At 36.7% G+C, this 20,537-nt stretch overlaps 1 protein-coding gene across 2 annotated transcripts in view; it reads left to right on the forward strand.

The window, feature by feature from the left end:
- LOC110680236 (jmjC domain-containing histone demethylation protein 1-like) overlaps positions 1-20,537 on the forward strand; it is a 74,571-nt gene that overhangs the window by 41,652 nt on the left and 12,382 nt on the right. For both annotated transcript variants that reach the window (XM_021856051.1, XM_021856052.1), the window contains one exon: positions 11,147-13,079. In XM_021856051.1, coding sequence (XP_021711743.1) covers positions 11,147-13,079 — 1,933 coding nt within the window. The remainder of the gene's footprint in view (positions 1-11,146; positions 13,080-20,537) is intronic.

A 20,537-nucleotide genomic window follows, 5' to 3' on the forward strand; every position in this document is an offset into this window, starting at 1 on the left:
TGAAAAGAAATGAGCTTTGGCAGTTAATGTCTGAAAATGGTTTTCCGGCGAAACTAATTTGGCTGATTCTACACTGGATTAGGAGATGTGGCGTGCAGAGAAATGGCACTATTATCACAAGGTCGCACATGTTCCTTGGCTTTGCGGACGATATAGACCTAATTGGAATCGATCGCAGGTCAGTGGAGGAGACCTTTGTGTCTCTGAAGAGGGAGACAGCGAGGATAGGCCTGACCATTAATTCTACCAAAACGAAGTACATGGTTGCAGGTAGACATAGAGTCAGGTATGGTGGTGTAGGTGCTGAGGTTGTGTTTGAAGTTGTTGAAGAATTTGTTTACCTTTAAACACTTGTGACAGTGACAACGACGTTTCCCGCGAAGTGAAAAGACGTGTTGTGGCTGCGAATAGGGCCTTTTACGGACTACGTAACCAGCTTAGGTCCCGCAGCTTGCAAACGGAAACAAAATTCGCCGTGTATAAAACATTGATTCTTCCGGTGGCTCTCTACGAACACGAAGCGTGGACGTTGATAGAGTCAGACCGGAAAGCTCTCGGTGTTTTCGAGCGTAAAGTTCTGCGGACAATACTCGGTGGGAAAGTCGAACATGGTGTGGCGCAGACGCATGAATCACGAGTTGTATCAATTTTCCAAAATGCGAATATTATCAAGCATGTAAAATATGGCAGACTTCAGTGGGCTGGTCGCTTAGTGCGAATGTCGGAAGAAAGAATTGCAAAAATAATATTCAGCAGGGAACCAGGTAGAGGTCGGCGGCTTCGGGGAATACCACGAATACAACCCTGAATGTTCGGGACAACTGGAGAAGTTTCGCCCAAGACCGACGAAGATGAAGCTCTACAACACGCCCGGCAATGGCGTGATGCTACGTTGTAGCCATCAAGGTATCAAGGAAGGCAATAGGCTATTTTTCATCACGTCAACCTTTCATGAAACGCCTACACTATCAAAGTTACCCGCGTTTTCAAAGATGCCCCGTTCTACGGTACTATCTATTCTACTTTGGTACGTGAAGCCAAGCCAAGCCGTCACCCATTCGTAGGCTCTCCTAACACCGAACGAGGTGAACTAGACAGACGTGTTAAAGATATGCTGTAACCTAGAGGCATTGGATGTTGTATAGGCACGTTCGCCACATCAATCGGGAGAGTGTGGCTGGAAGGGACGGGGTCAAACAGAGATAATAGTGTTGCTGTTCCTATCGTTCATCTCATAGTGGAATATTAATTCTATTCAGATTGGTGTGCCAATTTCACTACTAGCTATAAATTGTACACTGAGCCAAAAATACTTAAGCTTTTTTTATAAATCATGACTTAAGAACAAGTCAAATTATGGTTATATTGAACACTGATCCATTTCAAAAGTGATATAAGTTCCATAAGTGAAAACAATGAATTATTTAGGAACCATGATTTTAAATATTTTTCGTAAGAATCACTAAAACAACTGGTCTGTTATCGAGCATTCGTACATTGACGTACATGACGAAATTCTCCACCAGAATCATAAGTCATACTTAGAATTTTCAGTATATATAATTTTATTATTTTTGCCTCAGTATGTTTTGAGGGTCGTGTCCGATAAAAATCCATTTCTCTATTCTGGAAGTCAAGACAATTTTTATAAATTTCATCAAAAATCACATCTTCTTCCCAACCATAAAAAAGTACAGAACCGGAATGTTTGCCGATTTTTTTCTCGGCTCACTTCACGCGTCTTCCCCGGGGTTTACGATGCCTGTATACTCAAAGTTTATTTTCGCTTTCGATTACCATCAATTTTCTCGGTACTTTTCATTTTGCTTTCGTTCGAACGAATCAAAACATCAATAATAGGTTCGGACGGGCGGCTAATCGTTTACTGCTGAGCTGCATGCTGCTTGGGATTGGATTGGATATAGGTTTCGTTCGCCGTACAATGTGCGTATGAAGGTTAATTCACATGTTCAACCGTCTGTCTGTCGGTGGCGTAATGATTCTTGTACATATCACACTTTCCTCAACGGTGTACTCTGAAATTAAGACGATTAAAAGCAGAGAGTAGGAATCTGCTCTTGAATGTAAATAACCGATGGTACTGTAATTTGAGCTGAGTACTAATTTGTTGATAATGTTTTTTTTTTTTTGTCGGTAGCGATAGGGGCAGTACTGGCACTTTTAATCTGCCCTAAGCTCCTTCCCAGCATTTGCTTTTATAAGCCTCTATTGCGTTCATCACACAGACGTTCCTAAGCAATGTTGCTCAAATGGTCACTGTGTACCCTAGCAGCAATCAGCCCTTACCGTAGTTTTGCAGTCTAGTAGTTCAGACTACTATCAAACTATGATAAGGCCTGAAATGTTACTAGAGTGGTTAAAGTGAAGAACGAAATAGTTTTATGAAAAGGTCCCCATTCCCCATTTTATTTTATTATTCACTGTCACATAATTGCCTCACTGTTGCTGTCGTCACTTTTGTTTTTGACACTAGCACTTCTATATCAGATTATCATGTATGAACTTTCGTTATCACTTTCCACCATCACAGCTAAAAGTTCCACCAATATTACATCACGCCACTTTCATACCAATTTATTTTATTACCAATAATTGAAGGGTGTTTATTTTTTTACTATTTAATTGAACTACGAATTATCACAACGACCGTAACAAAAAATACTTCAATCACTTCTATTGCACTCGCTGTTATTATGAACACTGTCATTGTAAAAGTGTAAAGAACTAGGCAATAGTGTTTTTGTTTAAATAAATAAGTGTCTACTGTTATTATTATGTCTGTGGTATTAACGTAACCCTCACAATCACTTCAAATGCAATTTCAACAGTTCATCATCACTATGCAATTCATCAAGTATCATTATCACCCTCACAATCATTAATTTTATAACGACGAATGTTACACAGAAACTCACCGAATACTCACTTTTAAGTCACATAACAAAAAGTTGGATCATGCGTTAGCTTCGAAACCTATCCACCATTACCGATTAGTACAAAGGATGCTACAATTCATCTAACAAACTGCAACTACAAGTAGTGGTGCATAAGTAACTACTGAGCCCTGGCGGTCCCTCCATTTGAAGAGTTCCTGATAATATGCAGAAACATATTAACAGATCCTCAGCCTGCAAGCAGCCGTTTCATGATAAATCATGATCCGTTAGAGGTGTGCCAAAGTATTGGGAAGGTGATATTTTATACAAACGGATATTATTTTACGGTGCACCTTCACTTTGGCACCGTCAATCCCCATGATCCAGGCCAGGGAATTTGTTGATAATGTTATGACGTTACAGTGGATTTTTAAAGAGTAAGCCGCGAACTTACAAAATTTGAATTCTTATGAATTGAAACATAGGCCTTACTAGCCATTCGAAGTTTTATGTGAATAATTATCGGCAAAGTAAGCCAGCAAGTAATTTAGTACAGTGTTTCCTACGTGCTTTGAGGTCTTACACTGCAAGAATCCCAAGAAAAGTTCCTGGAGATATCCTTAAAGAAATTCCTGGTTGAATCTCTGGAAGAATTCCTCAAGAAATCCCTCAATTCTTGGTGGAATACTTGGTGAAAAAAATTGAAGAGATCCTTAAGAATAAAAGTTCAATGGCCAAAAGTTGAATATCTAGAGAAACACTTTAGACAACTTCTGGACGAACCACAGGAAAAACAATTTAAGGAATGCCTTGATTAAATACGGAAAATTCTTAGATGGAATTTAGAGGTGTAATCCTCGGAGAAGTTTTTGCAGGAATCGCAGGAAAAATCTAATAAGAATCCTGTGGGGATTTCTGCAGCATTTTTTTAGGGAACTGCTGTAGGAATTCTTAGAGAAATTTCTGACATGTAACAATTTGTGAAGAACATCTTGGACGGATCCACAGGAAGAATATTGAAATAAGTACCTGGTGAATTCTTGTTTTTTTTTTTTTTTTTGGAATGAGGGAAAGCCTGTAGGAGTGAAAAAAAATCTCTTCTCCTATAGGCATAAAACCCTCAAACCTATCTTTATTTAGGCCCTTACCATAAAGTATTAGGTGCCATTTTAATAACGTTATATACAATGTTTGTATTAATTTCATTTAGCTTCTACATCTTGTCATACTCTCACGACAAGTTAGAAGTTCTAAACTCGGGGCTTGGGATGCATCGTAGAACGGTTATCTTGTCACTCCATCTTCTCAATGGGTTTGTGAAGTTGCTCAGATGAGATAGTGATGATCAGCTCAGTGGTACTATTGGAGGCGTCGTGCAGTTCAAAATGATGACTTGAGGAAAATTTGAGGAAACGGAATCGGTTTGATATGTGGCTTAAGACATCCGTCAATCACTCAAGTCGCAGGTAATAGTAATTCACTGTTAAAGACAAAAGTGACATATTTAGCTAATAGCTTTTAGAAATTTATATATAGGATTTAGGAAATTAGGATTGTGAGAAAACAGAGCATTGCGTTGGGTGGTGTCCATAAAACAGGAAGGAAATCAATCAATTCTTGTCTTTTTACTTCATATTTAGAACACACCCAAACAACGTGTTCTATATCTTCAAATCCTTCACCACAGTCACAATGATTAGTATCACTTAAACCAATACGCTTAAGGTGAGCCTTAGATCTATAATGATTCGACATTAGTCTAGAAATAACCTTAATAAAGTCCCTAGTCAGATTATAATCTTTAAACCATGATTTTTTTGATATTTTTGGTGCAAGACCGTATAAGTAACGTCCCATAGATCCTTCATCCCAAGATCTTTGCCATTCAGCAATTACTTTCCGACGACATGTTTGAAAAAACTCCATAAAATCAATTTTTCTTTCAAAAATTTCACCTACTATGGCACCTTTTTTGGCTAAAACATCTGCCTTTTCATTACCATTGATGAGGCAATGCGATGGAATGCATATGAAAGTGATGCTGAAAGAGCGCATTGTTAATGTATTCAATAGTTTTCTCATTTCAATAATAAAATATGTTGCATTTTGTGGCTTTATTGATTTTAAAGCTTCAATAGAGCTAAGACTGTCGGAAAATACGTAATAGCTGCCAACCGATAAATTAAGGATGATAATTAAAGCATTATATATTGCTGCCAACTCCGCAACAAATACTGAACATGGATTCTTAAGCTGATGATATATAGAAACGTTTTCATTGAAAACACCGTAACCTACACTATTATCTATGCTAGAGCCATCAGTGTAAAAACATTTGTCAGAAGAAAGTCTTCCATATTTCGATGAAAATATTGAAGGTATTATTTTGGATCTCAAGTAATCTGGGATATTATTTATTTCTTGTTTCATAGAAATGTCATATGTAACTTTATCGTTGTTAAACTGAAGGAAGTTCATATTGAGCTGTTCAGAATCGATTACATCAGGTGAAATATCTTCAGACATGTGCCAATAATAAAGTGGCATTCGTCTGGACTGTACCATTAATTGCAGAATCGTACCGTTGTCTTGTACAACCTTATTAAATCTTCTGGATGAGCTCCCCACCAACTTCCAGTAATGGACCTGATAAAATTTATTCTTTGCTCACACTTAGATTTTATATATTGAACATGTTTTTTCCATGTACACTTAGAATCTAACCAAATATTCAAGTATTTGTAAGATAAAGATTGATTATTTTTTTTCCCTGATAGCTGTAGTTCAAATTTTGCTGGATGATGTTTTTTAGAAAAAACAACCATTTCAGTCTTTTCTGGTGAAAATTCGATTCCTAAATCAGTTGCCCATGAAGACAAACTATCTAATGTAGCTTGAAGCGGAGCTTGCATATCTTCTCTATCTTTACCTATTACAGAAATAACACAATCATCAGCTAATTGTCTGAGAGTACATCCTTCAGCCAAGCAATTATCAATCTCACTCACATATATGTTATACAGAAGTGGACTCAGACAAGAGCCCTGAGGCAAACCCATATAAAATTTAGCAAAAGAACTTACAGCGCCATTGTTTTGGCTTTTCAATAAATCCCTTGAATCCGGAATCTTCCCTAAAATATGGAAAAGCTCCTTTTTAGTGCCTATCTTTAAATCTGGCCGAAAATCTGACATACGTAATTATCGTGGTATTGCCATTATCTCTTGTATTCCAAAACTTTTCGAGTCAATTGTCAACGAAAAACTATTTCTTCAAATCAAAAATAGAATTAAAGACACACAACATGGCTTCTTCAAAGGTCGCTCGATCTCAACAAATTTACTTCAATTTGTTGACTATTCATTGAATGCAATGGACAATGGAAACCACGTAGAAGCTCTTTATACGGACTTTAGCAAGGCATTTGATCGCATAGACATACCAAACTAAAAAAAATGGAATCGAGCCAAGACTGCTGAAATGGCTTGAATGGTATTTAACTGACCGCCAACAAATAATAAAATTCGAAGGAAACAAATCAAAACCAATTCAAGTCACTTCGGGTGTCCCTCTAGGCTCTCATTTGGGACCTCTTCTTTTTATTATGTATGTAAACGACATTTCCTTCATTTTCAATAAACTCAAAGTGTTAATTTATGCCGATGACATGAAGCTCTACCTGGAAATAAGAAATGAAGAAGACATCAATGTATTCCGCAATGAAATAGAAAAAATCTACATATGGTGCAAAAAAAGCCTATTAGAACTGAATGTAAAAAAATGCAACCTAATATCATTTAGCAGAAAAAGAACAACACCACGAATTTCAATTTCATTAGGAAATCAAAATGTGGAAAAATGTGAAAGAGTAAGGGACTTAGGAGTAATCTTAGACACTAAGCTTTCTTTCGTAGACCACTACAATACAATAATTCACAGGGCTAATAACATGCTAGGGTTCATAAAACGCTTCTGCTACAACTTTCATGACCCATACACAATTAAAACTCTATATATTGCATATGTAAGATCAATCATGTAATACTGCAGCATTGTATGGTCTCCTTTCTCAATGACACACGAAGAAAGATTAGAATCTGTACATAAAAAATTTCTACTATATGCTCTTCGTAAATTAGGTTGGACATCATTTCTACTTCCACCTTACAAAGCACGCTGCATGCTTATTGATATACAAACTTTGAAAGAGCGGCGTGAAATCGCAAGAGTTTCATTTGTAAATCATATCGTTTCGCAACGTATTGATTCTACAGAAATCTTATCAAAATTAAATTTCTACGCTCCTTCTAGGCAATTACGAAATCGTAACTTATTCTTAACAAATCATCATCGAACAAATTATGCCAAAAACGGGCCTCTAAATCAAATGATGGTCATTTACAATCAACATTGCGAAACTATTGACTTTACCATGTCTCGGCAAAATCTAAAAACATACTTCAAATCCATTAGAAATTGCAACACGTAAAATAAAACAAAATGAAATTAACATTTTTTACACTACACTTTCTTTTTCAATATTTTTTATAAATTTCATAATTTTGGTATTAAGAAATAAAACAAAAATATGTGGATACAGAAAAATCAAAAATTAACTTCATTGTTATGTACAGTTAGAATAATGTAATTCAAACTTTTTTCTGTGGATAACAAATGAGGGACTATTATACTTCAAATCGTCATTTATTTTTATTTTTCTGATTGTTATGTATTTAGTATGAGAGACTTAAAAATTTGTGCCATGGTGGGGTAAGTGGATCACCAATCAAAAAAATCTGTTCTCGAAACAAATGTGGTGTGATTATGTATAATAAAAATGATATTACTCTCGTTCTTGTTATTAGTGCTAGTAATGTTACATTATAATACTTTAAAATTAAAAAAAGTTCCTTTATTTAATCAAAATATAATAAAAAGTATGTATATATTAGTTCATACTAAATCTAACAAAAAAAAACATTGACTCTAGAAAAATTTGGAGAAAATTCATCCATTTATACGCATAAGTTACACAGAAGTATTGTTGGATTATTCCTAACGATATTTTCCAAAAACACTCTTAGTTTAAAAATATTAGTTACTTTTACTTTGGAATAACAATCTGAAATACTTCTATTTTATTTATGAACATATGTGTATCATCTGTCTATGACAATTTCTATGGTCAAATAATACTAAGCGTTCAATTGGAAAATAGTATATTTTGCTTTTTTACAACTCAACTTAGATAAAACACGAAAAGTTTCGTGTACATTTTGAAATTATTATTCTTTTATTTTTTTTTATGCCAGAAAGGTTAAAAAAACTTTTAGGTGGATTAATTCAAATTTTCTATGGTCAATTTGACTAATTCAAGCTGGGAATGGAAGAAAATTAAGGAAAACAACATTTGCGGATATTAAAGCTTAATAAAATTCTCGTAAGCAGTCTGCCAATAAATGGTAATAATTCTTGATCCACTTACCCCACCCCATTAAAAAGTGGGGGTAAGTGTACCATGCCCAATGTATTTGTATTTATTTATTAAAATCACATATTTTTTATTATGATTCATTCAATTAGAACTGAAGTGCTCACCATGTGTCGAAAAAAATAATAGAATTCGATTTAAGACAGAGATACAATGGATTTTTATTGATGGAAAACAATTTTCAAATTAATTACTTTTTGCAGCTAACAAGTTTGCTTGTGTTAGTGTACGTGTAGTACCAGTTTTGCAATAGTATCAGTGTGGGCGTAAGAATATAACCTAAAACGAAGCAATGGTGCGAAAACATTCAACATATTCAAGCATTTATGCTTAATATTGACAAATGATCCACTTACCCCACTGATACACTTCCCCCACTGATACACTTCCCCCACTGTACCTTATGTAAAATGTACTAGTCTACGTCGGTTGACGAAAATAAATAAATAAATATATGAGCAACAAATGAGGAAGGACCTGGAAAATGCCTGAATAAATTCTCAAAGGAATCACAGAAAAATCTCCGGAGGATACCTTCTGAGTCCCATGAGGAATTGCTGAATAAATTGACCCTTGTCTTTCCCACATCTTTGATCGACTTCTTCTTTTAGTGAGTTTATTTTTAGTGAATTGATTGTTTACCAATAATTTTTTTTTTATTGAAACAGCTTGGTTTAATCTGATTAAGATAGAACCATATTCTAGTAAATATTGCATAGTGTTCGTCTGATTCGATTTATATCAAGTTCACCGAAAACCCATCTGTGAAAAGGATAGTGAATTGAAGACTTCCTGAAAACCTAAGAAGAACACTGAGCCTGGCCATTTTAATATTTGTAAATCATTGATATGTTGCAAATAATAATGCTGACAAGAAAATATCCGAAGAGATTTTGGTATTCTCAGGATGCTTTTCAATATTGGCGCTTAGAATTGCTGAAATCCTAGGAAGAATTTATTAAGTTTTATTTTCTAGAATAATTCTCAGAAGGAAATTTTGGTGGAACTTTTTGAAAAATCATTGTGGGAATTCCATAAAAAAAACCCCTGCAGGATCATGTGCAGAAGGGGGTGCAATTTTTGGATTAATTGATAGAGAAATTCCTGCCTTAATTCCCGAAACAATTTTTGAACTGCAGTCAACTCTTCCTTACTCGATATTCTGTATCTCGATATTTCCCCTAACTCGACGAAATACTTTGATCCCTCTGTAAGTCGATACCTCTCTAACTCGATGTTCCCTAACTCGATGCAATCTGTTTCAGTTTCTTATGCAAGTTTACCTCTCTAACTCGATATCTTCATATTGTTTTAAATGTTGATCAAATTCGTGAATTTGAATATTATGGTTATACAAATAGTAATATGGAGGTTTACGCAACCCACTCCGGAGTGATAAAATGATAAAAATTTTCAATCTGTCTAAAAGTGTCAAAAGATGATTGTGTATGAATTTTGCTATTTTTCATGTTAATACAGTGATACCTCCATGAGTCGATGTTCCATGACTCGATATCGACTCATGGAACCATACTAGAAACAAAATTTTATGGTTACTGTGATGGTCCCTTGAAACAGCTCTTCAAAGGATTTCTGTTCCATGACTCGATATTTCCATGAGTCGATGGTCCCTTCAATATCGACTCATGGAGGTTTCACTGTATTACTATTTGGAACGTATTTTGTCAAATTGAAGAAAATTTTAAAAATTTGAAAGTATATGTTCTGTATCTCGATGGTCCCTTCAATATCGAGTTAGGGAGAGTTGACTGTACTGCTTGGACGCATTCTCAGTATTCTCAAGAAGCATTTTTGCAAGATTTTTTGCTGGAATTTCTGAGGAGATTTCAGAAGGAATTTCTGGAGTATCATATGAGCAACAACAGATAGGATGCCTGATGAACTGACAGAATTCTTGGAAGAATCACTGAAGGAATTCTCGGAGGAACCCCAGAGAAATCTACGAGGGAATCTGGACATCTGAAGAAGTCCCGGGTGGATTGCTGGATTAACTTGTGGTAGAATGCTTGTATAGATTTATGGAAAAAAATCCGGAAAACCATTGATGAATGCTTTTAGGATTTATTTATGAATTCCTGGAGGAAACCATGGAAGAGTTCCTGGAGGCCTGTCGGAACCATACCTAGGTATGGTAAATTTTAATGTTTCGTGTTTACTGCAATAGTAAAAATATTTAATTGAATTCGAAATTATAGAAAAGAAAGTCTCAACTTATCAAGGATCCTGGTTTTATATATTTCTTCACATCAAGTACTTCAAAAAGTTAACATTTTCGCTGCTTCACCGTTCACAGCTTAAAACAAAATGGCAGATGAGGTCTTTATCTCACTGATTTGAACTTGTCAGAATCAAAAATATAAGTAACTGGAACAAACAAATCTCTAATTTAAAATGAAGTTTGTGTTTGTTGATTTAAAAATTAATTTTATTGAAATGCTGAGCTGACAAAGCGAACCCAGAAATTATTTTGAGCTACATAACGTAAAGAATGCGTTGTAACGCAGCTTTACATTTCAAATATATTAGTACAAAAGTGCTTAATGTGGGCTTTGTGAATCAGTTTCTTAAAGTAGTTCTTAGCATGCTGACACAGGATTCCTTAGAAGAGGAAAGTGGCCCATACTAATATTAGCATTTCATAACAAACTTTAAAAATAAGTTGCAATAACATACCTAACAAACTCATGAATTGCGCTGAATAAATCTAATATTGCCATTTCATTTCAATCCATTGCAGTTTCCTCCAGCAGTACGGCTTCAACATTCCCCTGCTGTTCAAGGAGAAGACCGGCCTCGGACTGCAGGTGCCCTCGGCCAACTTCACCATCAACGATGTGCGGATGTGCGTCGGATCGCGCCGCGTCCTGGACGTGATGGACGTCAACACGCAGAAAAACGTCGAAATGACCATGAAGGAGTGGGAACGGTACTACGAAGATACCAACAAGAAGAAGCTGCTGAATGTGATTTCGCTGGAGTTCTCGCACACAAAGCTGGAAAACTACGTGCAGAGCCCGAACATTGTGCGCCAGATCGACTGGGTCGATGTGGTGTGGCCGAAACAGTTGAAAGAATCGCAGGTCGAGGGGACCAATGTGCTAAACGAAATGATGTACCCCAAAGTGCAAAAGTATTGTTTGATGTCAGTGAAAAATTGCTACACGGATTTCCACGTGGATTTCGGTGGGACGTCAGTGTGGTACCATATTCTCAAAGGTAGCAAAGTGTTTTGGTTGATCCCACCAACGGAGAAGAATTTACAGTTGTACGAAAAGTGGGTCCTGTCCGGCAAGCAGTCGGATGTGTTTTTCGGTGATACGGTAGAAAAGTGCGCGAGGGTTTACCTGACGGCAGGTAATACGTTCTTCATTCCAACTGGCTGGATTCACGCCGTCTATACACCGACTGATTCTTTAGTATTCGGAGGAAACTTCCTCCACTCGTTTGGAATAGTGAAGCAGCTGAAGATCGCCCAAGTCGAAGACAACACCAAGGTACCGCAAAAGTTCCGGTATCCGTTCTTCACAGAAATGCTTTGGTACGTGTTGGCGAAGTATGTCTACACTTTGCTGGGGCACTCTCATCTGGAAGGTGAACCAGGCCGGGAGACCGAACTTGCCGGGAAACCGCATGTGCATTTAACTCACTACGAACTGTTCGGACTGAAGGAAATTGTAATGTACTTGTACGATCTACCACCGCAAAAGAAGAACGTCCCGGATCTGATCAAGGATCCTGTGGCTCTCATCAAAGACGTGCGCACTCTGGTCGAACGTCACTGTAAGGACAATCCAGAGCAGGCAATCACCGGAGTACCCGTACTCCATCCAGATCTCAACAAGAGCAATAATTCGTACCTGCGAGAGCGCTACGAATACTACGCCGGAGAAAGTGGAACCAAAACGCCACTTTCGCACGAAGAAGAAGGAGAAGGCTCCCAAGCGAGTCTAGAGGAAAACACCCAAGATATGATGCCATCACACCCTCAACCAACGGAAAGGTTAGCCCCTCCAATGGAAAGTTCTTCCACCATCCAACAGGTTCCAGTCGGACAGGAAGATCACGTCAATACCAACGGAACGGTGATGGCCGCTCCGCCCAGTCAACAGCAGCAGCACGACGATGATCGTAATTTCGTCTCGCCGCAACCAACCCGTCCGGGAGGCGGTGCAATACGTGGCCCCTACAAGAAGAGCAGTGGCAACGCTAGCAGTGGCGGCGGAAGATCTAGTGCGGAGAAACGCGATGGCAATGGACCGAGGCGGAGAAGAACTCGGTGCAAGAACTGTGAAGCCTGTCAACGGTCGGATTGTGGCGAGTGCAGCTTTTGCTTAGACATGGTAAAGTTTGGTGGACCGGGCCGAGCCAAGCAGACCTGTATGATGCGTCAGTGTCTGCAGCCGATGCTTCCGGTGACGGCCCAGTGTATCCATTGTCACCTGGATGGTTGGCGGCAAGCGCCCATAACGGCACCAGCACAAGCGAAACTACAAGCACAAATGCAGGAAGGACCGTCCTCCTTGATGGAGTGTTCGGTTTGCTACGAAATCACCCATCCGGATTGCGCCCAGCGGTTGGCGCCGGAGATTAACGGCATCGTGAATGAAGATTTGCCGAACAGTTGGGAGTGTCCCAGCTGCTGCAAGTCCGGCAAGAATACGGATTATCGGGTGAGTTGATTTCGATGTTTTATGTGCTTGTATCTTTTAAGATAGAGGGAGTTTATTTCTTGTGAAGCTTTACTTATATTTATAATATATATTAACCTAAGAACGAACGATGGACACAGAACGAAGTATTACCTTATTTGACAAGAACCTAAAAACTGAATGTCTTCCAAAATCATTAGTACCGTCGATGGGGGTAACAATGGGTCTAGGGAATGAGATTGGGTCAAAACGGAAAAATATGTTTTGTGAAATATTTCAGCTAATAACGCTGATATTACTAAAATTAATAATCCATATGTTAGGGAACATATTATTACACATAATTCATAACAATATACATTTTTAGAAATAGTAGTTTTTGTTTACTACATCTATAAACTTGCATGTTGAAACTAGCTAAAATTTACAACATTAAATTTCTCCTGTACAAAGTATCACGCATGTACTCTAGCCTCTATCGTTGTATTAGTAGAATGTTGAAAGTCTTTTCATTACACATCACAGGTATTTTCCGGAATCTGTTTGATTTTCCCACAAAACAATTATTTTTTTTCGGTACGATGTCTAAAACATTGAAAATGGGGGTGACATTGGGTCAAGCAAGAACGATAGTAAATAAAATTCCAAGTCCATTTTTTTGACATTTTACGGTGTCGGGTGTTCTCTTGTTTCATCAAGATGTGTTTATTCGCGTCTACGAAGGTAATTACCACAGTTGACCCTATGCGTGAAGCTCCGATTATTTTACATGGCAAAGCATAGGAAGTCAATTTTCAAATGCTTCTAAAAAATTCAAAACACTTTTTAATTAAATTCTGTTAAGTGTACGGGATTAGACTATTGATCAACTATAGAATCAGCAGCATATTGAGAAAAAAATATAAAACTCAAAATTATATGCCTATAATGTAGCCCATCAAAAGTATATCAACATATACTGAAAAGATTTTAAATAACTATTGTAGTTAATTTTATATAAGCATTTGAAATTTCGCTTCCTATACCTTGCCGGGTAAAATTTTCGACGCTTCACGCATCGAGCAAACTTTTCCCAGATGGCAGCACCGTACCTTCGTACACTCGAATTCTTTCTATATACAGCATCTCTGAAACATCAAACAAGTCCACTTGAGTATTCCGTGCATTGAATAACAATACAACGCATTTTGACAACTTCTCAAACCAGCAACTGTGTTTCGTGCGCAGCAACATCGTTAATTTTTATCAAAAGGGTGTTTTTTTTCTAAATTTGATTATTTATCAGTGTTTTCATATAATATTATAATCTCACGGAAGTACAAATGAGTTGGATCGCTGAAATACTGGGATTATGACGTCAACTTCTGCCTGAAATTTATTGATCGTGGAATGTCGCACCGAATTTTAACTATTTGCGAAGGTTTAAAATAATCACTGTTTCAGTACACCTTTGGGGAAACTGAATGGGCTTTATAGCAATGGAGATGAGACTTTGAAGACAATTTGAGGGAAAAACCAAGAAAATTTATGTAAACTTGACGATAAATGTTGGGTTTACACATTTTTTCTCATAGCTCTTCAATTTTCTGTATAATTTTTCTTTTAAGTGGGTTTATCATACTTGTGAAACATCTTAGATATCTTTTTGTCTTGTTTGCATCGTTTTTTTTATCAATATTTTTCAGTTGTGAATGGTTTTGAAATCATATTCTCAAAAACAAGTTATTTTAATTACAGTGACCCAATGTCACCCCCTCTATGGGGTGAGATTGGGTCATTTTTCATTCACTTGTGGTGCCGCTGTGAATAAATATTTGTCTTTAATTTATTGAACAGTTGTTAATGTACCCAGGGTGTCCATCCATCCGGGAAATCCGGGAAAAGCGGGAAAAACCCGGGAATTACAAATGATCGGGAAAAATACTGGAAATACCCGGGAATTTGAAGAACACCCCGGGAAAATGTGTATTTCAAACTTAAAACTACCGGTTGGTTTAAATTTCAAAGCATTATGGGCGAAACTTTTTTTTTCACAATTTGGCCGATGATTTGGCTGGTGCCACGCCATCCGGATTTCAATTCGGAAGTAAATATTGGAAAAAACGCCGTGAATAATCCTTCCAGACGCGTTCAGTGTGATGTTATTTGGCCGATTCTTACTGGCTTTGTTAATATTGTGCACCCTCGTGATTTTCTTTCGCCGTCGCGCTTGTATTGCGGCCGACGGCACTACGCCTCAAGGACGGATGGTCCGAGAACAAATGATGTTAAGTGGTTACGTTAAATAAAATAAGTGAAAGTAAGAATTAGTAGTGATAAAACATGTTCGAAATGTGATCTGGCAACGAGAAATGGTATATGCGTAACAAGGAGAAGGAAATGGATGCCAACCAGAGGAAAAAAGAAGAAGAAGAAAATCGATTACTGATTGGATTTGATGACACCGCCGCCTTGGATGGATTTTGGTGAGATTGTTCTGATTACATATTTATTGCTACTTAAAAATTAAATACGCGCCAGTTTCGAAGTAAACATCTTCAAAACAGGAAGTGTGTATGTATTATCATTATCCATTTGATAACGGTTATGCATACATGCGGGGCTTGTTGTTAGTGAAAGTGACTTCTGAATGGACGTGTCTCTCCAGCCATTCTGAAATGGGTCACTGGATCTGCAATAGAGCTATCACCTTCTAACTCCCGGACTGAAGCTTTTTGCAAAAATGTACTACATTTTTGCTGAAAACTTTTTTCCATAATACCACTGCCGGACAGTGGGGGTTAGATGGATCACACACACACACACACATTATGGGCGAAACTGAAAAAAATCTCAGGAAGTGTACGTCTACCTGTCATTCACACTTCGCATCACGACTTATCTTCGGTGAGTTCGTATAGAGATAGTTAACGATAAGGATCAACATTCCTAAAAAGGTACTCAGGGATTCCAGGCAAGGTTCTTAGCGAGATACTTGTTAGATTTCCATTTAAATTCTTGTAAATTTTTAATGTTTAATCTTGGAATCCTAACTAATTCCTAACTAATCCTAATTAGCTTTTTAGTGGATTCTAGAATTGCCTAAAATTCTTAGTAGATTCATAGAAATTGTCGAAAAGCTAAACAAAAAAAAAACATATATCTTGGGAAATCTACTGAAATCCTAAGCAGAATAATTAAGAGTTCCGTTTGGCGGATTTTCATTTGAAGCTGTTGGTGATACTGATTCTTGATGAAGCTTTGTTTAAATTACTAGTTCGACTAGTCCTTGATCTATGACAAAGTTTTGATGAGGCACTTACGAGATTTTGTATGGATTTTTACAGATTTATTGCGAATTCTGCCAAATATCCCCAATAAATTTCATGGCAGTCTTGACCACATTCTTGATATGTTTTTGATGAGACTCTTGACCAAACCTTTTGACGAATTCTTGGAAGATGCAACAAAAGTCAATGTCAATCTCAAAAGTAATAGCCAGTTTCCAGAGGCGCGTCCACATTCAAAACTATGTGTATGACAAATTTTGGCAAAATCTTTTTGTCACAGAAGTCTAGAAAAAAAAAAATTGTAATCCTAGACAGCAAACTGAAAGTGACTGTTTCCATGCTAGTCATTTACACTAGACTGCAGTCTAGTTCTCATGAGAAAGCTTCAAGATCATTTGTTTCATCAGGGCTGCCCAACGTACGGCACGCAGGCCGCATCAAGCCCGCGGCTTCATTTTGTGCGGCCCACAAACAGTTTCAAGACTCTTCACATATCTGGCCCGTTGAATATTCTATCTATTTCTAATTGAAACATACCAAGTCTCAAATCGCGATTTAATTAAATTTATTTTGTATATTATATATTTGATTCTTTAAAATTAACTGAATTGATATGTCAAAATTATAGAATTTATTGATTTTTAGTAAACTTAGTTCAGTAAACCATTCTTACACATATCAACCATGAGATATAGGTAAATATTTCAATAATAACATTGAATTGATTAGGACAACAATTTTTCTATTAAGACCTTCTTCATTATTTTATAGACAAATCTGAATTTCTAGTTTTTGAAGGAAGGCTTAGTTGACGAAACTCAAATTCACTGAATCATATTACCAATTTTTTGGTAATGGAATTTACACAATCCTGTAGTGGATTTTTGCAGAATTCTGGCCAGAATTTTCACAAAAAAAAAGGTTTTTTGTTCAAAAATGATGAGCAGGGTTCTCACCGAATCCTCAATATAATCCTCGTTCATGAAAACTCAAACAGAATCTTTATAAGCTATCCGCAGGATCTTAGGATAAACACTGAATCCGCAACTCATTCCTCGGAAGCTTTCGTAATGATTACAGAACACGAGTCTTGTGCATGATTTTGGTGGAATCACAGGTAGAGTAAAGTGGGGCAAAAGTTCGAGTGGGGTAAGAGTTTCTTTTTAAGATTTCTAGCTCAATTCAAAACAAATCTTATAAATGTCATTGTGGTTCGAATGCTATTCAAGTAAGAGACTTTTACTCCAAATATCATAAAATCGATTGAGATTTGTAAAAGTTATGGCTATTTGTTGTTTTTCGACGTGAATATTGTAATTTTTGGTCAAACTTTCGTTGCATGGAACCAATTGAAGATAAAATCTTTTTCAATATTTTATGTAAGGGCGTTTATAGGCCTATCATAAGGTTGCTTTGAAGTGTGTGTGAAAACTGAACTGTGAAGTGTGAAAACCATTTTTGGCCCATAGTGGGGCAAAAGTTCGAATCAGCGGGGCAAAAGTTCGACCCATGTATAAAATCATGGAAAAATTTGCAAATTGCCTAAAATCCACATATTATCTTCAAATTTAGTTATATTTGTCTCATCGTGTGAAAACTGTCACCAAAATTTTACATTTCCACTTAGTTTTGCGAAAAACTGCTATTTTTGAGTATATTACAATTAACCCGGTTTTGGGCAATTTTTTGATAAAAATTTAGTGTGTATTTTTCGGCAAACTTAAGTTTACGGCTGGTGTAAAGTATGCCTGTCATAAAAGGATCGATATTTTGGGTTTTAGCCAGCGAACTTTTGCCCCACACTAGATTCGAACTCTTGCCCCACCGGTGGGGCAAAAGTTCGAATAAGACAATCAATTTTGAAACTGTTATAACTGAAAATGGGTAAATATTTTGACACAAGTTTGTTCTGCAAAATTATAGCCAATATGTTGAAGGTTCACTGTATGGTATTTGTTTTGTTTTATCTGCTATTGTTTTCCTGGAAACTTTGGTTATACCACTAAGGTCGAACTTTTGCCCCACCTTACTTTACAATTCATACAGCACCATGCAGAAGCCTGTACGGAATTTCTAAAACATCTTGGCTAAGATCCAGAGCTCGAATCTGAATTTGAATACAGATTTTTAAGATACTAGCAGGTTAGATAAAGTAAGTTTTTTTTTTTTTAATTTTTACCGAACGCTGAGTATTTTTTTTTTATAAAATCCTAGACATCATTTTTACATAATCCAGAGCAGGATTTTCAAAAGGATTGTTAAGCATTCATGATTATATTTGACACAGAGTGCTGGGAAAGATTATAACTAAATAGCTGCAATTATTTGTATGGAACTCTTAGTATGATGCTTAAAACCATTTAAATATCCTTCAATTTTTCAAACGACCCTTTTTCCACTGCTTGATTTGATCGATTTTTTGACAATGTTGTAATCCATAGCGCAGAAAAAAAATGGCCCGCCACACAATTTTAGCTCGGAAAGCCCTCGGTTTTAGATCGTTTAGGCAGGCCTGGGTTAGATCAACTTCATTAGTTATTTATTGGTTGATCAAAATTTATATCCTTTTTCAGACCAGATTTGACAAAAACTAGAATACACTCTGAATCTCAACAGTCAGTGATATTGTTCTATTATTTCCTTATTAAAACATCAAAATACTATGAAATCTGTCTATTTGTTTTTCTTTGTATCCTTCGAAGAATTGTGAAATGAAGATTCTCGAGGTAGCTTAACTGAGCTTACTGGAAAAAAACTAATAATTTCTGGATAGTGGTGAGGATTCTTGATAAATGGTTCAGAAATAGTCTAAAATACACTATGAATTATAGGAATATGATCTAATCATTTTCTGCGAATCAATCAATCAATCATTCAACCAGTGGCGATTCCCTAACCTCAAATCTACCTGTTGCACGATTACAAATTCTGGATTTTCAGCAACAAATTAGCATCTAACAAATAGAGCTTTGTTAGAAAGGAAGATAACAATCATTTGCTTTGTGTTTTATAAACTAAATTTACTGAATTATTCATTTTTAGATTCGTAGAACAGGTAAAGTGAGGTTACGAGTCGCCTCTGCATTCAACCAAATGTCTTGAAGAAATGTTTACGGCAATTAAAGCCAAGAACTTCTACAGAGCGTGCTTCGGGAGTTTTGAACGAATTGTTCAATATATTCTTCCAATGATGCCTTGATACACGATGCTACCAGCATATGTGCTACCAGTCTTGATTTAATATATGAATTGTTCTAAAGATTCTTTAGGAACTCTTGAATGTTTGCATCTAACACCTCTTCTCCATTTTATTACAGTTATTTCTCAAGAAATACTTCCTGAAATGCTTATGGCAATTAATCTAAGAATATTTACATCTGGCTATATAAACGACATCACTTCGTATTAAATCATAGGTAGGATAATTATTTGACTGTCCTACCCAGGTATTTTTGTGCGTAGGACATGTCCTACTTCTCCTACCCACTTCCCGCGCCACTGTTTGAGAGGAGAACTGTTAAACAGATCTTTCCTTAGATGAGTTTTAACAGACGAAGAATTTCTCCAGGAAACGTGTATATCGTGTGGCAGGTACGAAGATACTCTATGCAATGGGAAGTCGAGAAAATTTCCTTCACGAAAAAATCCTCGACCGGTGGGATTCGAACCCACGACCCTCAGCTTGGTCTTGCTGAATAGCTGCGCGTTTACCGCTACTGCTATCTGGGCCCCGTCAATTTGTTCATATTGTATGAAAAAAACTAAAATATCAAGTCGTAGGGTCATTTTGTCAACCGGTTTTTTAATTTCATGGGCATCCGGGAAAAATCCGGGAATTGGAAAACTGATTTTGAGTGGACACCCTGTGTACCATCAAAGTACATAAAGCCTGTCCACGATAAATTTCGGACACGGATGGCGGGTGTACCACAGAAAGTTCGAGAATTTTACAGAAAGAAGGATTAACATCCTTGTCAACTGTTTATTTTGTAGATATAACTCTTTTATTCTGAAATAAACAATTGTTTTTGTTGAATTATGAGTAACTTTTTTTTGCTGCCATTATTTGGGTGTCCGAAATTTAACGTGGACAGGCTTTACACATCAAGTTTGAAGTTTATTGGAGTTAAATTGCGATAGTTATTCAAAAAATAAATCGCACATATCCCTTTTTGACCCATTGTCACCCCCAACGACGGTAGTAGAGATG

The sequence above is a fragment of the Aedes aegypti genome, unplaced genomic scaffold (assembly GCF_002204515.2).
Source record: "Aedes aegypti strain LVP_AGWG unplaced genomic scaffold, AaegL5.0 Primary Assembly AGWG_AaegL5_hic_scaff_1089_PBJ_arrow, whole genome shotgun sequence".
Lineage (NCBI taxonomy): Eukaryota > Metazoa > Arthropoda > Insecta > Diptera > Culicidae > Aedes > Aedes aegypti.